Source organism: Engystomops pustulosus, chromosome 7, assembly GCF_040894005.1.
Source record: "Engystomops pustulosus chromosome 7, aEngPut4.maternal, whole genome shotgun sequence".
Classification (NCBI taxonomy): domain Eukaryota; kingdom Metazoa; phylum Chordata; class Amphibia; order Anura; family Leptodactylidae; genus Engystomops; species Engystomops pustulosus.
In genome coordinates, this window is record NC_092417.1 from 30,126,364 (window position 1) to 30,150,159 (window position 23,796).

Genomic DNA, 23,796 nt, shown 5'->3' on the forward strand with positions numbered 1-23,796 from the left:
ATCTTTTCCAGTTTGAATTTTCTGTAGAAGATGAATTTGTTTAGTGATTTTAGGTTGAAAATTAGTCGGAATGAGCCATTGGGCTTCTTTATTAGAAACAAGGGGCAGTAATGTCCGGTCAATGTTGCACTCCTTGGTACTGGTACTACAACACCCATCTCTTGAAGTTTCATGACTTCCTGCCATAGTTGAAGAGAAAGAGATCGATTTTGCAGATTTGTTATTACAAATTTTTTGGGAGGAAGGGCTGTTAACTCCAATTTGTAGCCATTCTCCAACAGATTCAGGACCCAGGGGTTTGATGTTATCTGCGCCCACTGTTGATAGAACCCTAGGAGTCTTCCCCCCACTCTGGCGTCATTGCTTTCTGAAAGGTTGAGTTGTGTTGCTGGAGCTGAGGAGAAAACCTCTTCCTTTTCCTCCTTTGGGATAGCTCCATCTCCCTTGCTTGCCTTTTCCTTTATAAGGAAATTTCCTTTCTCTTGGCTCACGAAAGGGTTGTTTCTTTGGAACAGACTTTGTTTCTGGAAACCCTTTCCTCTTGTCTGCAGCCTTCTCTAGAATAGCATCTAGATCTGGTCCGAAAACATATTCTCCCTGAAACGGAATACCACACAATTTGGATTTGGAACGGAAATCCCCACTCCATTGTCTTAACCATAGCGTACGTCTGGTAGCATTTGAGAGGGCGCCTTCCTTTGCGCTAAACCTTACTCCTTCTGCTGAGGCATCCGCTATAAACGCCGTTGCAGCTTTCAAAGTTGGCATTGTATCCAAGATGACCTCCCTCGGGGTTCCACTTCTAATATGGTTTTCCAACTCCGACAACCAGAAGAACATTGTACGAGCCACAGATGTTGTTGCTATATTGGCTTTAAGGTTTAACATACTAGCCTCCCAGGTTTTCTTCAACAAGCTGTCTGCCTTCCTATCTAATGGATCCTTCAATTGTATCGCATCTTCAAACGGGAGATCCGTCTTTTTTGCAATTTTGGTTACCTGTATATCTACCTTAGGGGGGTTATCCCATAGGCGAGAATCCTGCTCATCAAATATTAAACGGTTCTTAAATTCTCGGGATACCGAAATCCTGTTCTCTGGCTCTCTCCACTCCTCTAAGATTAACTGTTTTAGGGTTTCATTCACTGGAAATACTCTCCTTCTTTTTGCTTTTAGAATACCAAAGAGTTCATCCTGAACTGATTTGGATTCTTCAACATCCTCGATCTTAAGCGTATCTTGTACGGCTTTTAGCAGAGCATCTAAATCTTCAGACAGAAACATATATTTTGATTCCATTTTACATGCCGAGGAAGAGGGAGGTGGTTCCATTTCAAATAAATCTACATTTGATGTGGATGCCTGTTCGCCCTCAGAATCTGATTCTGAAAGGGATTCTACCACTCTGGGTCTCTTGCAAGGTGGCTGTAACTGCGGAATCAATGCAGAAATGGATGAAGATACTGATGTCTGAATCTCACTCTTTATGAATCCCTTCATTTCATCCATAAATGACGTTCTTTCCTCTCGCATTAACCCATCAATACATTCCTTGCAGATTGTTTTTTTTTTTTTTTTATAATTAGGAGACAGTTTATTATAACACATATTGCATCTTTTTGAAGACGCTTTTTTCTTCTCCACCTCTTTAGTTTTCTCCTTCTCCTTAGTATCCTGCTAAGAGAGATGGAGATCAGGAATTTACAGAGATCTTTTCGGTAAAGGAGGATAATCCCCCCGTCCCCCCAGATACCCCCGAAACCACTCACAGGAGTTATAGGCGGGGGTTCTGGTAATGTCACATCCATAATCAGGGATTCCATGCCTTCAATCTAAACAGAGTATCACGCATTTAGATAATTCCAAACATAACATGTACTACAAGAAGACAAAACCTGACCTTATACAGAGTTTTTGCCGATTAAAGCTGCACCTGCATAACAGAATAAGGCAATTTAGATATTGTACCGCAACATTAAGGTCATAGACCTGACAAAGTACCTTGCACCCACTGTTTAGGAGTGTCACGACCGAGTCACCGCTGATGTAATCCTATAGACCTCAGAGCAGCGTGCAGGTCGACCAGCGCTGGCGTCACGAGTAGATTCTGTAGACCTCAGATCAGCGTGCGCCATTTTTAAATTTTTTGGCGCCCTGCGCCAGCTTCAAGTACCGGAAACGTCACTTCCGGTGAGACGTGGTCCACCGGAAGTTGTCATCAAGCTCCCGACACGTGGCCGGGAGCACCAAGATGGCGCCGCCGGGTGTCTTTGGCTTCCCGGAGCCGCAGGCAGAGCCGGCTGGAGACTTCGTGGGACCAGGAAGAGGAGGCACGGCGCTGATCGCGATCCCAAGTCTCCCAGGATGAAGGTAAGTACCCGCTCCTATTCAAAAAACTCCCCCATACAGTCCCACATGGCGGAGACCGGAGGAGTACTCTCCACTCCCTGCCCGTGTAGGGACAGGAAGCCACTGGTATGTGGATGCAGGGGGGGGTGTTTTAACCTCTCCGCTTCCTGTCCCTGCAGGGTCAAGGGTCATCCTCCATGTGGGGCCGTCATGGGGGACGCTAGGGGAAATGTATATATATGGCAGATTAATGAAACTGAATGTGAATGCCCAGATTAAAATACCCCATTAAGCTCCTTTCACACGACGTGTGCTCACCTGTACACAGCAGCGCCTTAAAGAAGGGTGAGCGCTAAACACCCCTTTCATAGGAAGAAGCGTGGCACACCACACTCGTACTTATGGGGGAAGAAAGAGCCTGCTTGAGGGAAGCTCTGCTGTGGACATTACATTAGTGAGGGGAGGCTGCTGCTGTAATTTTATTAAAAAGTTGCATTTCCAACCCTAGGCTTATATTCCAGTCAATACATTTTGTGTGTAGTAAAATAGGTGCCATTCTTATACTCGTATAACATATACAGTATATATAATTCCCCCAAATAAGGGAACATTATAGGTGTGTTTGGGGCTATAGGTGTTCTAGTGCCCACTTTCCTGTAGCCCCTTCTATAGGCAGACAACAGGAAAAGGAACACTATCTGGTGGGGCTACAGAAAAGGGGTCATTTTAGACCAAGGGCTGCTGGAAATGGCACACTACATGGCAGGGAGCAAGTGTGACCACCTTCTCTATCAATTTTGTGATCCGTGGGTTCCCCAATTGAATATTAACACTAAGCACCGTGTATAACTCTTTCATAGTTAGGGGGCATCTTTCTATTTCCCTAGGCTTCACTTGACACCCAGCCCATTTCATATAGCAGACACCTGATAATTCTACATCACATTGATTTTCTTTTTTCCATGGATTTTATTTTTGTACCCGGAAGTACAATGTGGCAGGTAACAAGCCCTCATACAGCTCTATAAAATGAAAAATAAAAATTTATAGTTTTTAGAAGGAAGGGGGGGGGGGGGGGGGACAACCCTAAAGTAAAACCAGCATCATATAGGAAACATAAATATAGATGAGCGGACCTGGCATTTGGCTCGTCACTGGCCACCAGAGCATACATGAGCCACCTGATGTATCCAGCAGTGCCAGAGGGGTGGGACCTTGGAGGCAATAATATATGATGACAGCAAAGGTCCCCAATGTAATGTACATGGATAATATGCATACAAACATTTACTCACAAAAAAGGATGTATATCGGACACAATGTTACTTTTAATCTTTTTTGTTACCGGTTGTATAAATACAAAGTCATGGCATGTCAGACTGCACAGAGCGGAGTATCTAGAAAAGGATTAGTCATTATAACAGTATATATGGCATTACACGTGGTAGCAGCATACAGACCCTCCAACAATTGAAAGGCGCTGTCCCCTATTAAGCCCCATTTACTAAAGGAGAAAAAAAAAAAATGTGATTGTGTGTTGTCCCACTGCTACACCATTGTGATACAAAGTAGCAAGGGATGAATTCCCCCCTGCTATAGGCGATCCTCAGAATGCTCCACAAATCAGGGTCACAGCTGGACTTTAGGGTATTATGTGTGGACATGGAGCTCAGTATTTCCTTATGGCAAATCTGCAGCATAATACATTAGCAAAGAAGTGTTTGGGGAAGGTGCGATGCCCCCATACACACATTGTGGGAAAAAAAAAAAACTCGACACAGCTAAAATGTATTTCTGCAGATAACGGTGCAGAAATCAAGCCTTACAATGCATCAGAAACGAGACGATTCCAGATGGTTTCTTATGCTTGTGGAATGGACGTAGGATTACCACTACACTAAATCCTTCAGCTACTCTGTAATGCATTCAGGTAGCATGAAGGTGCCATTGCTGCTGAGTTGCACCCCGACTCAACACCGTTTTATGTTACAAGCCTAGATGTAATAGCATATAAGGATTTCTGGTGTAGAATAGTTACTACAACAGGTCGCCTAACCATTCATGGGTGAAAATAAAAAAAAATTTGTAGGAAAAATTGTGGAGGAGATGTTCAAGGTTTTAGGGCGCAGTCACGCCTACCGCATGTGTTTAAACAGCTAGAGAAAGATTTGCCTAATTAAACTGCAGTTAACAAATGTGTTAACACAAAACAGAAATGTTAACATCACATTAGCGGTTATGTTTTGTAAATGCAAATGTTCACAGCTGTTTAATTAGGCAAATCTCTCTCCAGTTGGTGAAACGTATGCGTTAGATATGACGTGTGACTGCACCCTAAGGGTGAAGACACACATGGCGTTTTTGGGCCGTTTTTACTAAGTGCGTTTTCAGAACGTTAAAAACGCATGCGTTAAAAAACGCATCCGTTTTTGTCCGGTTTCAGAAATTGCGCAATGAAAAGCGGACAAAAACGCATGCGTTTTTAACGATCTGAAAACGCACTTAGTAAAAACGGCCCAAAAACGCCATGTGTGTCTTCACCCTAAAGGAGTTGGCCAAGTCATTATATAAACATCAACATTTCATCAATACCTGACGGGTGGGGCACATCATCTGGTCGCTCATGCTAAACACTACACTCAAAAGCCCCAAATCACTACAGAGCCTACAGCAGTGAATGCCTCCAGGGACACAAAGCCATTTGCTTCTGGCTCCAGGTCACTTTTTTTGATATTGGGCTGGACAGCTCATTAGTGCAGCGGACAGTTATCATCCTTCCTTACACAGCAGGAGGCCTAGCTTCTGGAAAGGCTATGGCTATTTGTATAAATTCTTGGAGTAACTCTTTAACAGGGGTTATCCAAAGATCCTATAAAGCCATTCAATTGAAAGGCACACCAGATTGGTTCACAATTTACTTAACCCTAGTACAGGTCAGTTAAGCCTATTATTTCTATGGAGCCATCTGAGTGCTTTGGCAAGTGCCAATAACCCTGTCTCTATTATTCAGAATAATATAAAGCAAACACTGAGCTTATTTGCAACTCATTTTGGTTTACCTGCTACAACCGTACTTGGGATTGTACCCCTATCGCACCGTGGTACTAGTAGCAGGGCACCAAATTCAGTAAAAATTTTATGAAAGAATGAAGTCCTAACCGGAAAATCTGTACAGTAAACCTAAAGAAAATATCTTCCAATTACAAAACAAAATAAAAATCATAACATATAACAGGCAGCAGCAGAGCCCTGTATACCAATAGGCCCATGAGTTGTTCCTGGCCTCTGGGATTATACACACACAGGCGATGCTCTTCCCCCACTGTTCTGATCCGTATCATATAAAGAGTCCAAGTCCATTATTGGGTAGCAGTGCTTTTCTTCGTTTTACTTTTCTTATCCTTCTTTTTCAGTCCATCCATATTTGCACGCAGTAGGTTGGAATAAGCCTATAATAAAAAGGGCAGATCTGATTTATTCCAGAATATAGTGCATGGAAAACTCATGGGACTGCAGTTGTTTCCACTCCAAACTACACATTAAAAATTTTGGGGCTTCAGATCCCATCATATGAGGGCACTTACCATCTGAAACTTGTTTACGTCTTTGGAACTGACCTGTCGAGGTAGAAGACACCTAGTGAGCTCATCTCCATATTATAAGTACTGGAGTATATTATCTCCATATTTTAAGTACAGGAGCGCCCCTTTACTGCCCGGCTACTCACCACAGTACTGATCTTCCTTTTACCATCTGTGGCTCTCAAAAGACATTTATTGTCTGCTGGTTCAAATCCTTCTATGTGGCCCTTACTAGGAATCGGCTTGGTCCTTCCATCATCTGTTAAAAACAGAAATAACACATTTATGGAATTTTAGTAAAGGTTTACAATACATGAATATTATAGCTCATGGGTTTACTAGAACTTGGGATCTCTGAAATGAGGTCTAAGGATGTGTGGATGCATGGCATGTCATTGATGCAAGTCAATAACATGTTTTGTATGCACTACATCTGCACTTGCATCGCAGCCACTAACTTCCGCTTTGTGCAAGATCACCCTAGAATAGATAGATACAACAGGATGCCATCATAAGAAGGTTGTTTCTCACAGGTGAAAATTGCTGAAGGTTTCTTATTACAACCATCAGTAATTTTATATACATTTTATAAGCAGTTAGCAGGGCAATTCTCCTACAAGGACAGTCAAGTGCTTAAAGAGGACCTGTCACCCTGAAATACGGCACTAGGAGCCTACTAAAGTAACCAGCTCCTAGTGCTAAAGCAAACGCAGCAGTGTTACAATCCTCTGATAAAGCTAGCACTGCTGCGCTGTACATTACAAACTCTGGACTGCTCTCAAAGCGGTCCAGACTATTCATCAGGGGGTGGGGTTGGGGGCGGCGACTGCGACATGACGACCGAGCGGGGCGGTCGGGTGAAGTTTGTACTGTACAGCGCAGCAGTGTTAGCGTTATCGGAGCTTTCTGATAACGGTATCATTGTAACATCGCTGCATTTGTTTTAGCACTAGGAGCTGCTTACTTTAGTGTGATTTTAGGGTGACAGGTCCTCTTTACACGGAGAACAGGGTTTAACAGCAACATTTGCCACATCCTGTTGGTCAGATGGTCATAAAGGGGTTGTCCAGAGGCTGAAATTTATGGCTGCTTTCTTCCAAAAGCAGCGCCACACCTGACCCTGCAACTCTGCCCAGCCCTATGCTGTCAACATTCAATACTGGCACAAACCAGGATCAGGCGTGGCTCAGTTTTTTTTTTGAAGAAAACAGCCATGTTTCTCAACCTCTGGACAGCCGGTTCAAAGGGATGAACTCTCCGATAACACAATGTAGATGCTGGTTACTGTACTGTGGTGTTAAAAAAAAAAAAAAAAAAACTCCCTTTCCACAATGTAAATCCCCAAAGGAAGCAATGCGTGTCCACTACACCTGCGGGGCATGCTTGGACACATCAGGTTCTGAGTCTGGAGAGTTGAGTAACACCACACACTCTGATTGTTTAGTGTTACTCAAAGAACTGATGGCCTATCCCTAGGAGAGCTCATATGAATTTGTGGAGATAGCCTGCTATAGATAACATCTATCCTGCTCTTCTCCATTTATCCTACATGATGCAGCTTCTAATGAGAGTACATTACAGATGGGCAAAGAGCAGATTAGTCTCCATTTTCTGTGTGATGTATGTAGGAGACATCACTGCAACTAGTTACCAGATCTGAGAAAATGGATTAAAAGATAGAGCCTGCTAAAATTGAGAATGTGAGTCATAAAATATAAAATTTCCTCAGAAATACTAATTGCATCCTGGACTAAAGAGAAGAACAGAGAGGAGCAGACTCAAGGTTTGCATTTGGCCATGTGACCCTAGCTGTCAATATGTTTGGGTCACACAGCCAAATTAAAATGTTGGGTCCGCACAACTCTAGAGAAGAACATTGACCGAGGTCTAACAGTAGAAACCACAACCAGATACATACATTTCTTTAACGTGATAAAGACACTTCCACTTGTTCGGCATTTCTGGAACAGGCGCGTGAGCTCAGTTAAAAACTGTAAAAATAAAAAGATACAAGTGAAGATTACTGCACTGCTCATTTGCCAACATATAATTGATTGAGTCAATGTAAACTTATACAACAACCCAGTTACAGCCGGGCTTCTACCCCCAGTGACATGACAATAGGGCTGTGAAGTCTGGCAGCAAATAACCTCTCCTGACTCTTAGAACATTACCTGCCGCAACCCATTGGCACCTGAAAAGTGCTCTGCTGCTGCCTGTAATATCCCTTGTGAATGTAGAAAAGCTCTACTCACAAATTATAAAGAAGCCATAATCTGTAGGGAATTTTCAGGATACAAATCTGTTTGGAAGACTACTGCTTCTCCTGACGTGGCACAAAGAGCCTTATCCAATGGTCCATGAAGACCTGTAGGTCAATTTACAGGCTGAAATACCCTTGACAGCTGAACAATAGCTCAATATTCAGCATGTAGAAGGCAGTGCTGGCTGCAACACCAAACCCCCCTTATTTTTTGCCAACAAAAAATAAAAGCAGTAACTTATTGTTCCCGGTTTATCAACAACTTTCAATTATATTGGCCTCCTGAGGACGAGAGGGAAAATTTGCATCACTTTAGCTTCTTTGCAGTGTCCCTCTGTACAGAGAGAATCATGGGCCAGCAGAAGGTCCTTCAAAGATAATTCGGCCCTGCCTACTCATTCTCCCTCTTCCTACAGTCCCAAGCAGTGAAGTAATAATCACTTTAATATATGACTGAAAGCAGCATCTTTTAAGTTGCTTGGAACTGCAGGAAGATTCTTTGAGTCCAGTATGGTGTGCTGGGTCGATGGCTTGGGTGCCCACAGAAAGGGCCCTGAGTGCCGCCTCTGGCACCCTTGCCATAGGATCGCCACCGCTGTTCTATAGTCATGAGCACAAATGGCCCAATGGGAAAAATTTGTTAATTCATAACTAGAGATGAGGGGAACCAATGTTCTTATTAGGGTCCAGCCCGGGCACATCTGATGCCCCCAAAAACTAGCAATGGCTATGACTGGCCAGGGGTGTCTGATTGGCTGTTTGGGCAGCAATGTGTCCGGGTCACACAGCCAAACCCGCTTGGTAACATCAGGTCCGCTCATTACCTAATGTACTTCTATGAAGGAAAGGAATTGACAGTAAAATCTGAAAATTCTGAGGTTGACCCACCCAGTATAATACTGCAGTAGTGAACACAGCATTAAACTATCACTTAAGTCAGAGAATTTCTAACAATTTGTAGCCCTAACATCAAACAGCAGCCAATCCCTCATTGACTAAGACACTAATACTTCCCATAATTGTAGCCAACTATTACTTGCTGCAGGTCACTATTAGTAACACCATTCACACCAGTGCGTTACCTGACCGGTAAACCAGTCTTATTACACACCGGGCCGGTACCGCGCCTCTCACCTGTTCACTCTCCAGCAGAACCATCTTCTTACAGAGCTGAGCTCAGCACTAGAGTCACCGGAAACACGTCACCCGGAACTGCGGCTCACCACAGCGGTCATAGAGCTTGTATTATAGAGCGTCGCCTGCAATGAGTGGAAGGATGTGTGAGTGTGAGCAGCGACACCTATTGGTGGGAGTTATTAAATACTGCAATACAGTAACTACGGGCGATAGAGGTGTGAGCAGTGACATCTAGCGGTGGAAGGCGTTAAGCGCTGTTAATTGTAATGATTTACTGATTTACTACAATTGCTTGTAACATTTTTTTATGCAGTTAAATGAATCATAAGATAAAAAAAATATTACATTTTAAGAGCCTTCTAACAAAAAATATATAAATGTTTAATATGGCCGAAAGCATCAAAATTTTATAACCTATAACTATCTTCAAATATGGTTGGGGCTTCACATAGCACTTGGCGGGGAGGGGTTACAATTGCTTGCACCCCCAGGAGTGTATTTTAGCATATCAAAACATTTTAATATTTTGCAAGTTTGTTTTTTTCCCCCCCAAGCCTAGTTGTATTTTATTCTGGATTTATTCAATGAAATTTTTACATCATAAAATGTAACTTGTATTTTGTGGCATTAACGTGTAATTTTTATTGGTTCAATTTTGATCCCTTTTAATTAATATTATTTTGTGGAGAGCATTTTTTTTGTAAAATTGTTTTTCATTACACACATGGAATCAATAATGTATATTGATATTACGTATGTACAAATCATGTAAAAGCATAATTGGTTAAATAATTACCGGTAGTAGGAGTGAGGATCCTATTGCAAGAGCTAACAATTTATTTATTTTACTTTACTTTTGAAACATATTTGGAGCTCCTGCTTCGGGTACCACAATTCTTCTGCCTGATGTTGTAACATTGCAGATTGCAGTTTGTGTACTTGGTCTCTGGGGCTGCATTTACACGTTCCGGTTGGATTTGGGTTTTCAAAGCACAATTTAAGCTGGTGTGAAGGTAGCCTTAAAGGTTCGTCATCATTGCCTTGCCCCTTTGCTACACCTCCACGGTATAATTGCCACCTTAATGGTGCCCAATGCATATAATTCCCACCTTAGTGGCCCACACATATTATTACACCCCCTTTCATATGAGACCATGACCACCATGTACAATGCCATGTGTCAAGCCCCCTACGGACCCATATAACAACCCCTCTTCAGTTTATCCCCCCTTTGCTGCAACTGTTGTGAGGTACTGTATGTGTATATCCATAACATAGCTCCCAACCGTCCTGGATTTGGCAGGACAGTCCCAGTTTATTACTGCAGTTGGGAGATTGCCCTGGGCTGCCCAATTTTGTGGCCTATTGTCCTCCATCCTTCCTGCTGCCTCCACACATGACTGCTTCTCTTTAGCACTTCCCCTTAGATCCGCCTCATACAAGCCCTGCCTCCTCCTCCTCGTCAGTTTTCGAAGCTGAGGAAGAAGAGGAAGAAGGACTGTTGCGGGATAAAGAGGGAAAGGTAAGTGTTACCAACTAGAGAGCCTCATGATTTAGGACCTAAAGCCAGCCCATCTAAGCAGGATGGCGTCTTTATGTTAAATTGTACTCCCCTAGCTCCCAACACCCAATTTTGTCAGGGGATCCGCTCATCAGACTCCCTGACCCAAAACATCACACAGACAACCCAGGGGGCGCACAACCACACTATATATCCCCCACTTACGAGCCTAAGGAACATTACTGCACAGAGCCACTCTGCACTCCGATACAGTCACACACTTCCTCACTGCCATCAACTGTAATTATGGCTTATGAGATGCCTCCACCAGGATAATAATAATAATAATCGGCCATATACACCCAGATACACACTCCTCTAGGTGCCAGACAGTTCACCTGGACACACACTGCTAGCGCTCAGACACTCAAGTTAATGAAACGTGTAGAGCTACAAGGATAACTTATTCAAGGACAATTTAATATGCAAAAGGAACAATGCTTATGGGTTACAAAAAATATGAAATAGACATATATAGAAGCAAAACAGTAAAAATAAAAAGGAATAAAATAAAGAAAAAAGGCCTCCTACTAATTATGTTGGCAAAAAGATATCCCCAGAGGATGACAACCTGGACAGCTCTACAAAGCATAGTTGCATTTCATTAAAACTGGATGCTGTTATGCTCTTTTGGAATAACCACATAATATGAGGGGGATGGAGGACTGAGGACCACAATATACAGGGGATGGAGGCCGAGGTGTCACAATATGAGGGGGATGGTGTATATGAGGCCATAATATGAGGAGAATTGAGGGTGGAGGCCCCAATATGAGGGGGGGGATGGAGGACAGGGGGCCACAACATTAGGAGGATGGAGGACAGAGGGTCAATATATGAGGAGGCTGGTGGAAAATGGGTCACAATATGAGGGGGATGGAGGATAAGGGGTCACAATATAATGAGGATGAAGGACAGGATGACACAATATGAGGAGGAGGCCATAATATGTGGAGGATGTAGGACTGGAGGCCACTTTATGTGGAGGATAGGGGGCCCGATATGAGGAGGATGGAGAAGAGGAGGTCACAATATGAGGGGGATGGAGGACAGGGGCCACAATGTGAAGAGGAGTAGGGGTACAGAAAGCTAGGGTAAAATAAGTGAGGGGACAGTGAAAGGAGGGATATATGGATCCATAGGAAGGTTGACTACAAGAAGGTGGCATTATACTATGAGGAGAGCCATTAAGGTTGATAGTATACTTTGTTTTGGGGTTGGTTAATAGGGCAATGGGCGTGGTTTATGGCACAAATTTTTTCCATCCCTCTTTCTCTCTTTCTGGCCTTAAAATGACCTCTTTGTACCTCTTTGAGATTAGGGCCGATTCTTGCCTTTTTGCTGCCTGAGGGGAAAATACAAAATGCCCCCCCCCCTCCTTGTCAATGGCCGATCTTCATATAGACGGTAAGAGCCTTCGGCTTTAGACATTTCATTAAAGGGGGCTGTATTGTGGACATTTTATTAAAGGGGGCTGTATTGTGGACATTTCATTAAAGGGGTCTGTATTGTGGACATTTCTGTAAAAGGGGGCTTTGCTGTGGACATTTCTGTAAAAGGGGGTCTGGACGGTAGTAATAGCACATTTGAAGTTCATCATTAAATTACTTTTATGAACAGTATACGATTAAGGATATAGAGGATATAGAGTAGCCCTTAAATCCTAACATTAAGATGTAGGTAGGTTGTCTCTGTTTATATCCCAAGAGGACCAAAATTTATGTACTCACCTTTCTGAAGCCCCCCGCAGGTCCTCTTCTGTCTTCAGCTCCGGCTCTGTCTTCGGGTCCCTGCCCGCTGCGTCGCACACACCATGACATCAGCTACTTGCCGAGATCATAGTGTGTACACCGCCATTGGCACACACAATGATGTCAGCATGCGGCTGACATCGTGGTGTATGCGACGAGATCGCGCGAGGAGCTGAAGACAGAGCTGGAGAAGACAGAAGAGAAGACATGCTGGGGCGGCAATATACTGCAGGGCAGGGTCTGTTTGCAATATACTGGGGGCAGGGGCTGCTGGCTATATACTAGTGGGCATGTGCTGTCTGGCTATATACTGGGGGGGCATGTGCTGACTGGCTATATACTGGGGGGGCATGTGCTGGCTGACTATATACTGGGGGGCATGTGCTGGCTGACTATATACTGGGGGGGCATGTGCTGGCTGGCTATATACTGGGGGGCATGTGCTGGCTGGCTATATACTGGGGGGGCATGTGCTGGCTGGCTATATACTGGGGGGGCATGTGCTGATTGGCTATATACTGGGGGGGCATGTGCTGGCTGGCTATATACTGGGGGGGCATGTGCTGCCTGGCTATATACTGGGGGGCATGTGCTGGCTGGCTATATACTGGGGGGCATGTGCTGGCTGGCTATATACTGGGGGGCATGTGCTGGCTGGCTATATACTGGGTGGAGACTGTGAATACATTTCCCACTCTACTCGGGTCGGCTTATACTTGAGTATATACGGCTGATAACACTAATAACAATAATTGATGACATTCTAACACAGCATCAACGTCTCACTGACACTACACATACTAGTAGCCAGTCTATGACACAGACATAAGTGAAATCTAGTATCTTACAGGATACGATCTGCTCCATAAGAAAGAGCACTTTATTACAGTTTCTCCCATGATTTTCAACCTTTACTGTTGAATTCACAGTCAAATGTCTTCAGCTCCATGCAGCACAACTCCACGCGGCATCCCTAAAAAAACCACAGTCACTTACAGTATAATGGATCGAGTTCCTAAATATATATTATCCTCTCAAGACGACCAAACACACTATTCCCTACATAAAGCATCCTTTATATAGTTCTCTGAATAAATGGTAGCACCCACAATTTATTATATATTATAATATTTATATATTATATACAGCCCAACCCAGTAGATAGTATATCCGCTTAAAGTCGCCAATGTAATAGATTGTTCAGGTAGTAGGGACATTCCAGCATTTGACAAGTCTGTACTACTGGCAAGTTGCCTCCCCCATAGGGGGTCTTCAATCTGCCGCCTGAGGCGGGATCATCAACCCGCTTCATGGTAGGTGACGGACCTGACTGAGATGAATCACTTTTATAGGCTGGAGGGAAGAATCATTTCAAAATCCTCTATACTATAGCATCTGCAAAAAACATTTGTATTTCCAGAGCTGCTCCTTCACAAATACTGTAATTTCTGTTATTACCACCAGAGGTCGCCTTCTCCTAATTCTATTTTATATGAAGCTTGTATAACCGCATTGTACATCATCTGATCCACAGTTACCAACCGTCCAAATTATCAATCCCAGAAAGTTTGTCTAATCTTAGCCCAAAAAATAGTGGACATATTGAAACCTGGAGGTCAGCATGGTCTGGTAGAAATAGTTTAAATGCATAAAGATGCTTTGCTAACTTTTATGTAAGAACATGTTAAATGAAAGCAGAGCCGTTTGACTATATGAATCATAATTTTAATACAGACTAGTGAATAATTGTACTATAAAATCTTAGTTTACTTTATTTGCAATACTAGGTTAAAATACTGTACAAAATCAACTTTTCCCACCATTATGTGCAAACCTCCTGTGCAAAATTAAAGTCGGATTTTGTAGTAATGTGTAGTAATTTTGTAGTAATGTAGTAATGCATTTAATTAAATGTAATAAACATGAAAGTTTCTTTAACAATGCAAAAACGCCTACAAAAAGGTAAGGTGTGAACGGGGCCTGGGGGAAAAGGATATGAAGACATGTGGACTGCGAATAGGAGACAAAAGTCCTGAGAGTATTGATGGGCGGCATTTGTAGGAACATGGTCATATGTCCAAAGTCCACATATAGTTCTGGATCCTACTAAATTACAGTCTTCCATGGTGATGTGAAGAATTGATTGCTTCACCAAAATCCTAAAAATAAAGAACAAACATACTTTCTGACTTTTGTAGCAGTGAAAGATATCACAAAAGATATGAAAGTTTTTTGCGCTAAGCCTTTTACTCCACCCTTTCAACCCAACACAGTATAATTACCCCCTACGTTCCCCTCCATCTTCCCCTCACATTTTGTACCCTCGTACATTGTCACATAGCAGCCCCTTTCTAATCTCATTGTAGCCCCCCGATATTGTGCTTCCCCTCATATAAAAGCCTCCTCATATTGTGCCCCCCCCCAATAACTCCTCCCTTTTATTGCGCCCCCAGCAGCTCCCCCTCATATTATGCCCCTTCTAGCTGCTCCCCTGATATTGTGGTCCGTTACCTCCTGCTTTCACTATTGCTGCATAGTTAAAAAAAAAAAAAATAAACTCACCTCTCACCTCTCTCCATTCCTCCGCAGCAGCCCTGCTCCTCTCCTTCCGCTGTGTGTAGCAATGAAACGGTCAGGCAGATGACATCATGACATCACACCTGCAGGCTCCCTGCACAGCAGTGGGAAAGGCACAATGATGACTTCTCGCTGCAGTATCTCCATATTCTACTCTGTTGTGTCTGGAGGCATCCTGGGGGTGCGAGGGGGCTCCCTTTGAAAAAATTGGTCAAAACAGCAACTTACGACTAGCAAAAATATCCATCTGGCAGGTCGCCCAGTTCCATTGCTCTAGTCCCCTCCACTTGTACCTTCATTGAACATCAAAGACATCATTCTTATTATGGAAACGACCGCTTATCCTATCCCTGGCCTCACCTGTCACGTGTGCATGGATGGCTAGTGACTTTCACTTTTACAGTCAGCAATAGCTTCACGGACAATAATCATGATGTCATCACTGATGGACCAGAAGCCTTTGGGTGTGGAGTGCTGGAGATGCCAATGTAACAAATTGCATAACGTATGCCAAAATTACAAGGAGTTAGACAACAACGTTGGCGTAACTATGCACATCCGCAAACAACAGCCAACGTGACCTTAAAATCTCTGTAGAAGAGGATACGGTGGGTTAGAGCACAGCTGAGGGGCTGGAGGAAGCTGCTTCCTGTTTTGTAGACTCTCAATGCCACTGAACAATGGGTGGAAGAAAAGCTGCGCTTTATAGACCCAGGCGTCTGGCATTCAGGAAAAGTCTTTTCTATTTGATTTCCACAATCTCACTGGAACTAACTCCCTTAGAGAGGTAAACACAACCGAACAAGGCCTAAGATCTTGTAGGACGCATTTCATTAAGTGTCTTCTAATAACTCAGAATTATGCTATTTAGTTCACATTCTGCCCCTGATCACTTTTATTTTTAAATACACAACCCCTTTAATTCTGAGTTCATTCAGAGGTCTGGAGTCTGGATTAATTTTATGATTTGGGGGTTATTTATCATGGCTTTTCCTGTCCTTTTTGGCGTAAAAAAACCCCTCAAAGTAGTCACATTGAGGGTTTTTGAGACTTTTCAATGCTAAAAAGTCTCACAGGACTAAATACACCTCTTCAGCTCTTCAACTGTCCCAAGTAGCTGATCTAATGATAAATAACCCCCTAGGGCAGTGATGGCGAACCTTTTAGCGTCCGAGTGCCCAAACTGCAACCCAAAACCCCCCTTGTTTATCGCGAAGTGCCAACCAAAAATTAAAGCAGTAACTTATTGCTCCCTGTTCAACAACTTTCAATCATATTGGCCTCTTGAGGACAGCAACACAGTAGAAAAAAGATGGAAAATTTTCATCATTTTAGCTTCTTTCCAGTGACCCTCTGTACACAGAGAATCGTGGGGCCAGCAGAGGGTCCTCCAAAGATAATTCGGCCCTGTCTACTCCTTCTCCCTCTTCCTACAGTCCCAAGTAACAAAGTAAGTATCAAAATATGACTGGAAGCATCATCTTTTAAGTTGTTTGGAACTGCAGGAAGATTCTTTGAGTTTTGTCTGGTGTGCTGGGGTGGTGGCCCTGGTGCCCACAGAAAGGACTCTGAGTGCCGCCTCTGGCACCCGTGCCATAGGTTCGCCACCACTACCCTAGGGTTTGGGGATCTGGGTTTATTTAGGCACTTTTATAGGTGTATTTTCAAAAAATTTCAAAAATATCAATATCAAACGACTTTTTTGATACATTTGGATTATTTTGGGAGTATTTAATTTTTGGTGGCAAAAAAAAAGGAAAAAAAAATTATTAAAAAGTTATTGTTCTTTTTGGTTCTTATACAGTTTTTATGCTGTATTGCAATACTTTATACTTTACGTTATCATAACACTGACAGGTGTCATATTAGGCCTTTCCTATGGAAAGGGGGGACCAGCTAGTGTCATAACTTGCATGTTCCCGTAGTAAAGGTTGTTGGTTGATGTGTTGGATGCCATGACCCATGTTTGGGTGGAACACTGTAGTTTCAGTAATTCAGCACCTGCAGTACTACTATTCCTACCTAGGCTAAACACCCCCCCCCCCTCGTCATCAACAGAAGATTTGTCATATGAGAGACATGGGGAAAACCTAGAAGAAGAGCAATGCTCTTGATTCTGATGACATGCCCTGAGTGCAGCAACTGCCTCATTAGCATACGGATTAAAATGAAAATATCTTGGCATAAAGAATAGAAATTATAAAACTATGTTGGAAATCCCAATCCATTTCAGATTATAATGCTGGTGGTAGACTCCCTTAAAGAAGTTAAAATGAGACAGTCTAGGGACTTTATAAATGAGCCAATAGGGGGCATCTGTACAGTGTTTAGGGGATTGATAGATCCCAATGTAATATCCACATAAATGAATGGACATAGGTCTCCATAGCTGCATGGCCCAGTTCAGAAGCCCTAATGCTTGTGGGGTCCCAGCCGTCAGCATCATTCAAAATAATATTCACTTTCCTGTAGATTAAGGATAGGATTTAAACATGGTACATCCTAATTATCTATGAGTCTCACATCTATGAGGCTATGGCATCCAGGACCATGTCGCCAGTTCAATGGTTCTCCTTGCTTGGACCACTTTAGGTAGGTGCTTACTTCTGGACACCAGGAGCACCTGACAAGACCAACGTGATCACATGCAAGATCTATAATGAATACCAGATGAACAGAATTACAAACAGAATTTTTACGGCTATGGCCAAATGTGTTCTCTCTCTCCGATCCCATAACATTGAAGACTGAAATATATGCAAAATCATCCGAAAATTCACAATGTTTTGATAAAAACTGGAGAGTTGATAGGTCAGAAAGTTTTATGTATTTTTTTTTATTTATTGGGATGAATGTTCACATACCAATTGTGCCAAGTGTTGGCTCTATACCCTGTTGGCTGGAGGGCGATACATAGAATGGATCTTATTTTCCATTCACCCTTTAATCTGGAGCTCATCTCTGGCAGACAAGGGCAGAAATAGAGCCAAAAGTGAACCTAGGCTTGTACTGTATCTTGTAGAATTATATTAACAACACAATATACTTCATTTATTGGAGTTGCTCACCACCGCTCTGTAATATAAAGGCCATTTATAGTAAATGTGAATTGGCCTATTCTGCCTCATAATAAATCCACTACATGGACTTTATGGCGTCAGAGGATATTCTCATAAAATTATATGGAAATATTTTGCCACCCATTTAATGCATGGTATCTTACATATAATGGTCTTTTCAGATAAACTCCGGCTTCTGACCTCTATACAGGGTGTAGTTATGATCCCTTTATATTAAATTGGATATTCCAATTTAACATGAAAAAGGGGAAGGGCAGTTTTTGGGAAATATTCAAACATCTAAACAGGACGAATATCCAAAAAATGCACCCTACCTTAAAATATATACAATGAACCTGTTTATTTTCAACAGTTGCTCTTAATAATTGTATCAAATACACTGCTTCTAATTGGATTATAGTATACATACCATATATACACATATATTCATACACACAGCACCAGAGCACAGTTTAGTATATGAGTATAGCACCAGAACCAATATTAGTATATAATACAGCTCCAGAAAATAGCTCAGTATATAAATGCAGCAACAGAACCAAGCTTAGTATAGAATTACAGCACCAGGACTGAGCTCAGTGTATAAATACAGCACCAGAACCAAGCTTTGTATGGAGATTAAAGCACCAGTATCTAAATACAGCACCATAATGAAGTTCATTACAGAAATATAGCACCAGAACTGGGCTTTATCATTAAAACTAGGCTCAGTACAGAAAAACTGTTCTAGAAACTGATTATGTAGAGAACTATAGTTCTGGAACTCAGTGGCGTAGCTAGAAGCTAGTGCAAAGACTGTGCCAGGCCCCGACTATAATGTATGGTGTATAGTAATAGTCTTCTCATATGGGAAAGTGACACCTTATGGGCCCCCTAAACCTCTTGGGCCCTGGTGCGACCGCAACCTCTGCACCCCCTCAAGTTACGCCCCTGCTGGAACTGGACTCTGTACAGAAATACAGCACCAGAAAAGGAGTCCTTGGTCCGGGGTGCTCATAGTATTTGCATTGTAAAGAACCACGCTAATATTGACCCTTGTATAGGAGGACTAAAGTGGCCACTGGTCCTCCCACCTACTCCTAATGGCTTTTGCACCCCCTGTCTATTGATAAAAATGTCCCTGGGGGTCCATTGTGCCTAATTTCATGGGGCATCAGTTTTGCATGAATATTTACTGTTTCCACAGTCCAAATGACTTATTCCTATAATACATGGGCCGCCCACTATTAGATATTTCACATATCTTGTGGATATCTAATATTTCATTATGTAATGTATTGTTAGCATAAATGTTATGGGGATAACCATCAGTATCGGTCTGGGGTTCCTTGGGCCCACCGGATAAAGTTATTCTGGGGGATCACCCTCCATTATCCCCTACGAAATGGAGCCAGACTGAGTTTAAAATGAAGTTGTCTTCTTCAGTATGTTTGGTGTCCAGTATTAGTTTAGAGCTTGGGGCCACCGGAGGATCCTCTGATTCCCTGGTGGGACAGTCCGGCACTGTTATTAACCTTGGCCAACACATACTGTCAAAGAAGCACCGGTGGCTATAACATCTGCTGTAGCTGATTATGTGTCTTGATTTCCAGAATATTAAGGGGGCAGGGGGTCCCCACATACCCTCAATAACCCCTTACGTTTACATTACACTTTGCTTCTTCAGAACAGTATTCTGATATCATACAATGAAATTTCCTAGAGTGTTATAAATTTCTATAACTTTGAACCATGTCCTATTTGATTGTTTTATACAGACGCACACACAATAGACATGATTCTTTATTATGTTCTCAGCTTCACATCATCACTTGTCTCTGACATAGACTTACCTATCCCCCCCCCCCTCCTCCCATACTCAGATTTACTACATTCTTCATCACTGTATATAAACAATGTTCTGTCTTAACTTCTCCTTTTGTCCTTTAGTCTAATCTGCCCATAACCTTGTACCCCTCTCGGAGCCCGCTCCCCCCCCCCCAAACCATGCAGATTCCAGATAAAGGCAGTGATTTACTTTCTGCTGACTCTGCCAGCTGTCAGAGTGTAACCAGAGCAGGAAGGTTTCCAAGAAAAGGCTGCACTGTGTACTGATGACAGCTGGAGATGTGATTTACAGGCCGGGTCTCACCTTTAGGCAAAAGTAAAAGAATACAACTTTTTAACTCCTTGTGGTCAAAATTGGGACACCATTTGCAGGTTTAAATATGCCCCATACACAGGGGTGAACCTAAACTCTCTAGAATGGCACCCACTCCACCCCAGTAGTAGTAATATATCAGGTTATTTCTTTTAATAGGTGGATTTTCCATGCGGTGTATCACACCCATGTTGTCATCCGGTGTGAAGAAATGCTGTTTTTACGTGTCACATTCTGCTTTGTAGCAGGTGACTGTTACCCTGATGCTGCCCCCCATCTTGCTGCAGGGGGTGCTGCCTGAAGCAAGGGGCTCAAATCGCCTCATGGCTGGTTTACCCTTGACCACACAATGCCCTTTTATAATAGTGATCCTGACTCCTCCCCCGAGACAATGTCATTGGTCAGTACAACATGATGATTAAGGTATAGCCATGGCTGCCGGGTTCTTCGGCTCTTACTTGCGGCTCATACATGTCATACATGAGCTTGGGATCATACATGGTGTGAGTAAAAACTCCCAGGACGCCTTTCAAAAATAGAAGATAATGGGGCACATTTACATTTACCCGTTGACGCAGACGGTCCGCAATGCCCGATGAGGATTCGGAGCTGCCGTGATTCACTAAGATTGTGTGCCCGATATGCATGTGTCACTTCCCCCACTGAGGTCCGCCGGAGTTCACCATCTTCTTCCAGGTGTATGTGAGTGCTGATCTTGCAACACAATTTGGTTTTTAAATTCCGTGGTTTGTCCAAATCAGTCAGGTTGTCCGACGTTTGCGCCCCCCGATTTGTGTTGCATGCAAGTCGGCGCTGATGCGCCACAATCCGATCGCGTGCGCCAAAAACCTAGGGAAATTCAGGGCAATTCGGAAAAAAATTGCGAAACCCAACGGAAATGCGTCCAACGGACCCTTAGTAAATGTGCCCCTATGTGATCTCTCTGAATACCCCAACAATAGCCTATCTTTAAGGCTATGTCCACTACAAGCCACCAATCTTGGAAGCCCCCATATTGGATCAAGAGCAGGGTGGTCATGTAGTAAACCAGAACTGTCTCAGAAATCAATTGCCACAAATCTTTCCTGTGATTCAAACGTTATCAAAACAGATATTCTCCATAGATTCCCGATGTTTGGATTCCCACTGCCTTCAGCTGTGCTCAGCACAACAGACAACACTGGACTTTTGACTCTTCTAGTACAAGGATGGCATCACAATTTGTTCTGTCACCTTCAGGGAGGCGATATGGACCATTGTCCAATGCAGACATCAACATCTAATGTCTTCATAAAACAGAAACACCAAATTTTGTATTGGGATTTCCAGGTTATTTATATTGATGAGCTTTTTCAAGTGTTGGAACCCCAACAATCAGCTGATTTTGTTTGGATCCAGAGCCAGCAGAAGCTACAACAAAGATGGAGCTGGAAGAACATCTCTGTTGTATGTTACGTGGTTGGACAGGGGTTGTGGCAGTAAACAACTCATTGGGGGGGGGGGTATTTATTATTGCTTCTGCGCCAAAAAAAAAGCCTTCCAACACATTTATAAATTTTTTTGACCATTTTTTGCCCTTTCTCCGACCTTTCCTGCCTTGAGGAAAAGGGTGTGGTCTCTGGAAAGGGGTCATGGTCAAATGGAAATTAGTTTGTGCACCAAAAAACTCGGAGGGTGCGCCACTTTATGGTGGCATCATACAGAAAATCAAGTTTGAAGTGAGTTGTAAATTGGTTGTATAAAGTCATGGAGGCATGCAGCATTGAGGTCAAACTCTCCTCACCTCAGAATGAAGGAGATCTGGTTAGTGATATGTCTGGATGCAGGGCAATCAATTACAGTGAAGAGAGCCTTCTGAAGTGAGGAGAGCTGGACTTCGGTGTTAAACTCTCCCCTTCATTGATTTTATACAACCAAATTACATGTCACTTCAAAGTTGATTTTCTAAATGATGCGACCACGATGGACCATGAAATAGACATGATCTAGAAGGTGTTCAGCTGCTTGAGGACATACTGGAAGTGGTTTATTAGGTCAATTTCTGCTGACAGGTTCCCTTTAAGGTGGAAGACATAACACTGGAGAGAGCTTAACCGGATAGAAGAGTTAGAATATTACAGCAGTACATTTATTTATTCTCTTCTAGTCCCAATATCTATTAATACACGCTGGTTACATAAGTATAATTTTTTCCAGTGTTGCCACATATACATATAATATATACAATCACTTGACTTGGCTTTAAATGGAAGTGAATGGAGAACCCTGTTCCAAGTTAAACCTTGTGATCAGTAAGACATGGTAATGTGACATGGCCTCTAGTCTTCTCATGTGTGTACCTATGCATGAACTTCCCGAGGCTGTTGTATGAGACAAACACAGGGAAAAACACTCATGATTAATCAGAGATGATGTATGTTTTGCAACACGGATGTTTAATCTGTTACCTTGTTCCTAACAGTTACGGAAAGGTTCTAAACACTGATTAGTAGTTGGTTATTATGTAGCATGGTTCTCTCTTCTATTCCATTGTGTGTAGAAAATGACCGATAAAACAAGGTAAGTGACAAATTACTGCAAGGTCTGACTACGTAGGGTTTATTTGTAGTCTGTAACTATGGAGACAATTAGATTTGCTTAGCAGTTGTATATACTCAATTGCCAATTTAACACCAGTATTTATGCACTAATAAATAATAATAATTACTTAAAGAAAACCTACCATTTGATTTGATGCATTGTGAAGAAAACATACCTTGAGAATGCTGTAGCTACACTGTGCGGAGGGGTTTTGCTGATAAAACAGATATAACGTTATGATAATGAAGCTCTGTCGCTTCAGCACTTCTCCTAGCACGTGAGTTATTCTCTGCAGGAGAGGATGATGTATTCCCTGAGTTGTGCCTGAAGGCAGAATAATCAATTGCTGCACCATCCCCCAGCTGCTGTGTATGAGTGATGCAGCTCAGGTTGATTAGTCGTGTCTTGACTAACCTCCATTTGTAATTACAAGTTCCCTTGTGTAATGTGTTTATGTCAGCCAGCCTGACCCAGCTTTCAGGGGTCAAGGATTTCAGGGATTAACCAAGATAAGATCCTACATCAGTGTAGCTACAGCATTCTCAAGGTATGTTTGCTTCATAATGCATCAAATCAAGCTCACAATCTAATCAACGTACCAGTATGTTTTGGCGTGTGGGAGGAAACCGGGGGACCTAGGAGAAACACACGCAAATATGGAGATTACATACAAACTCTTTGCTAGTGTAATTTGTCATAAGATTAAAATTACTGACCACGGAAATCATTCAAATTATTTTGCGACAAATGTCAAGGACTGGGGTATATTAGGAGGTA

At 42.7% G+C, this 23,796-nt stretch overlaps 1 protein-coding gene across 1 annotated transcript; it reads right to left on the bottom strand.

Moving 5' to 3' along the window:
* Positions 1 to 5,383: 5,383 nt before the first annotated feature.
* On the bottom strand, positions 5,384 to 9,458 carry SRP14 (signal recognition particle 14). Its single transcript, XM_072115280.1, has 5 exons — positions 9,328 to 9,458; positions 7,849 to 7,921; positions 6,077 to 6,189; positions 5,934 to 5,966; positions 5,384 to 5,798 (listed from the first exon to the last, which is right to left on the bottom strand). The coding sequence occupies exons 1-5, from the start codon at positions 9,349 to 9,351 to the stop codon at positions 5,709 to 5,711; spliced, it is 333 nt and encodes a 110-aa protein (XP_071971381.1). The 5' UTR covers positions 9,352 to 9,458; the 3' UTR covers positions 5,384 to 5,708.
* Positions 9,459 to 23,796: the final 14,338 nt, after the last annotated feature.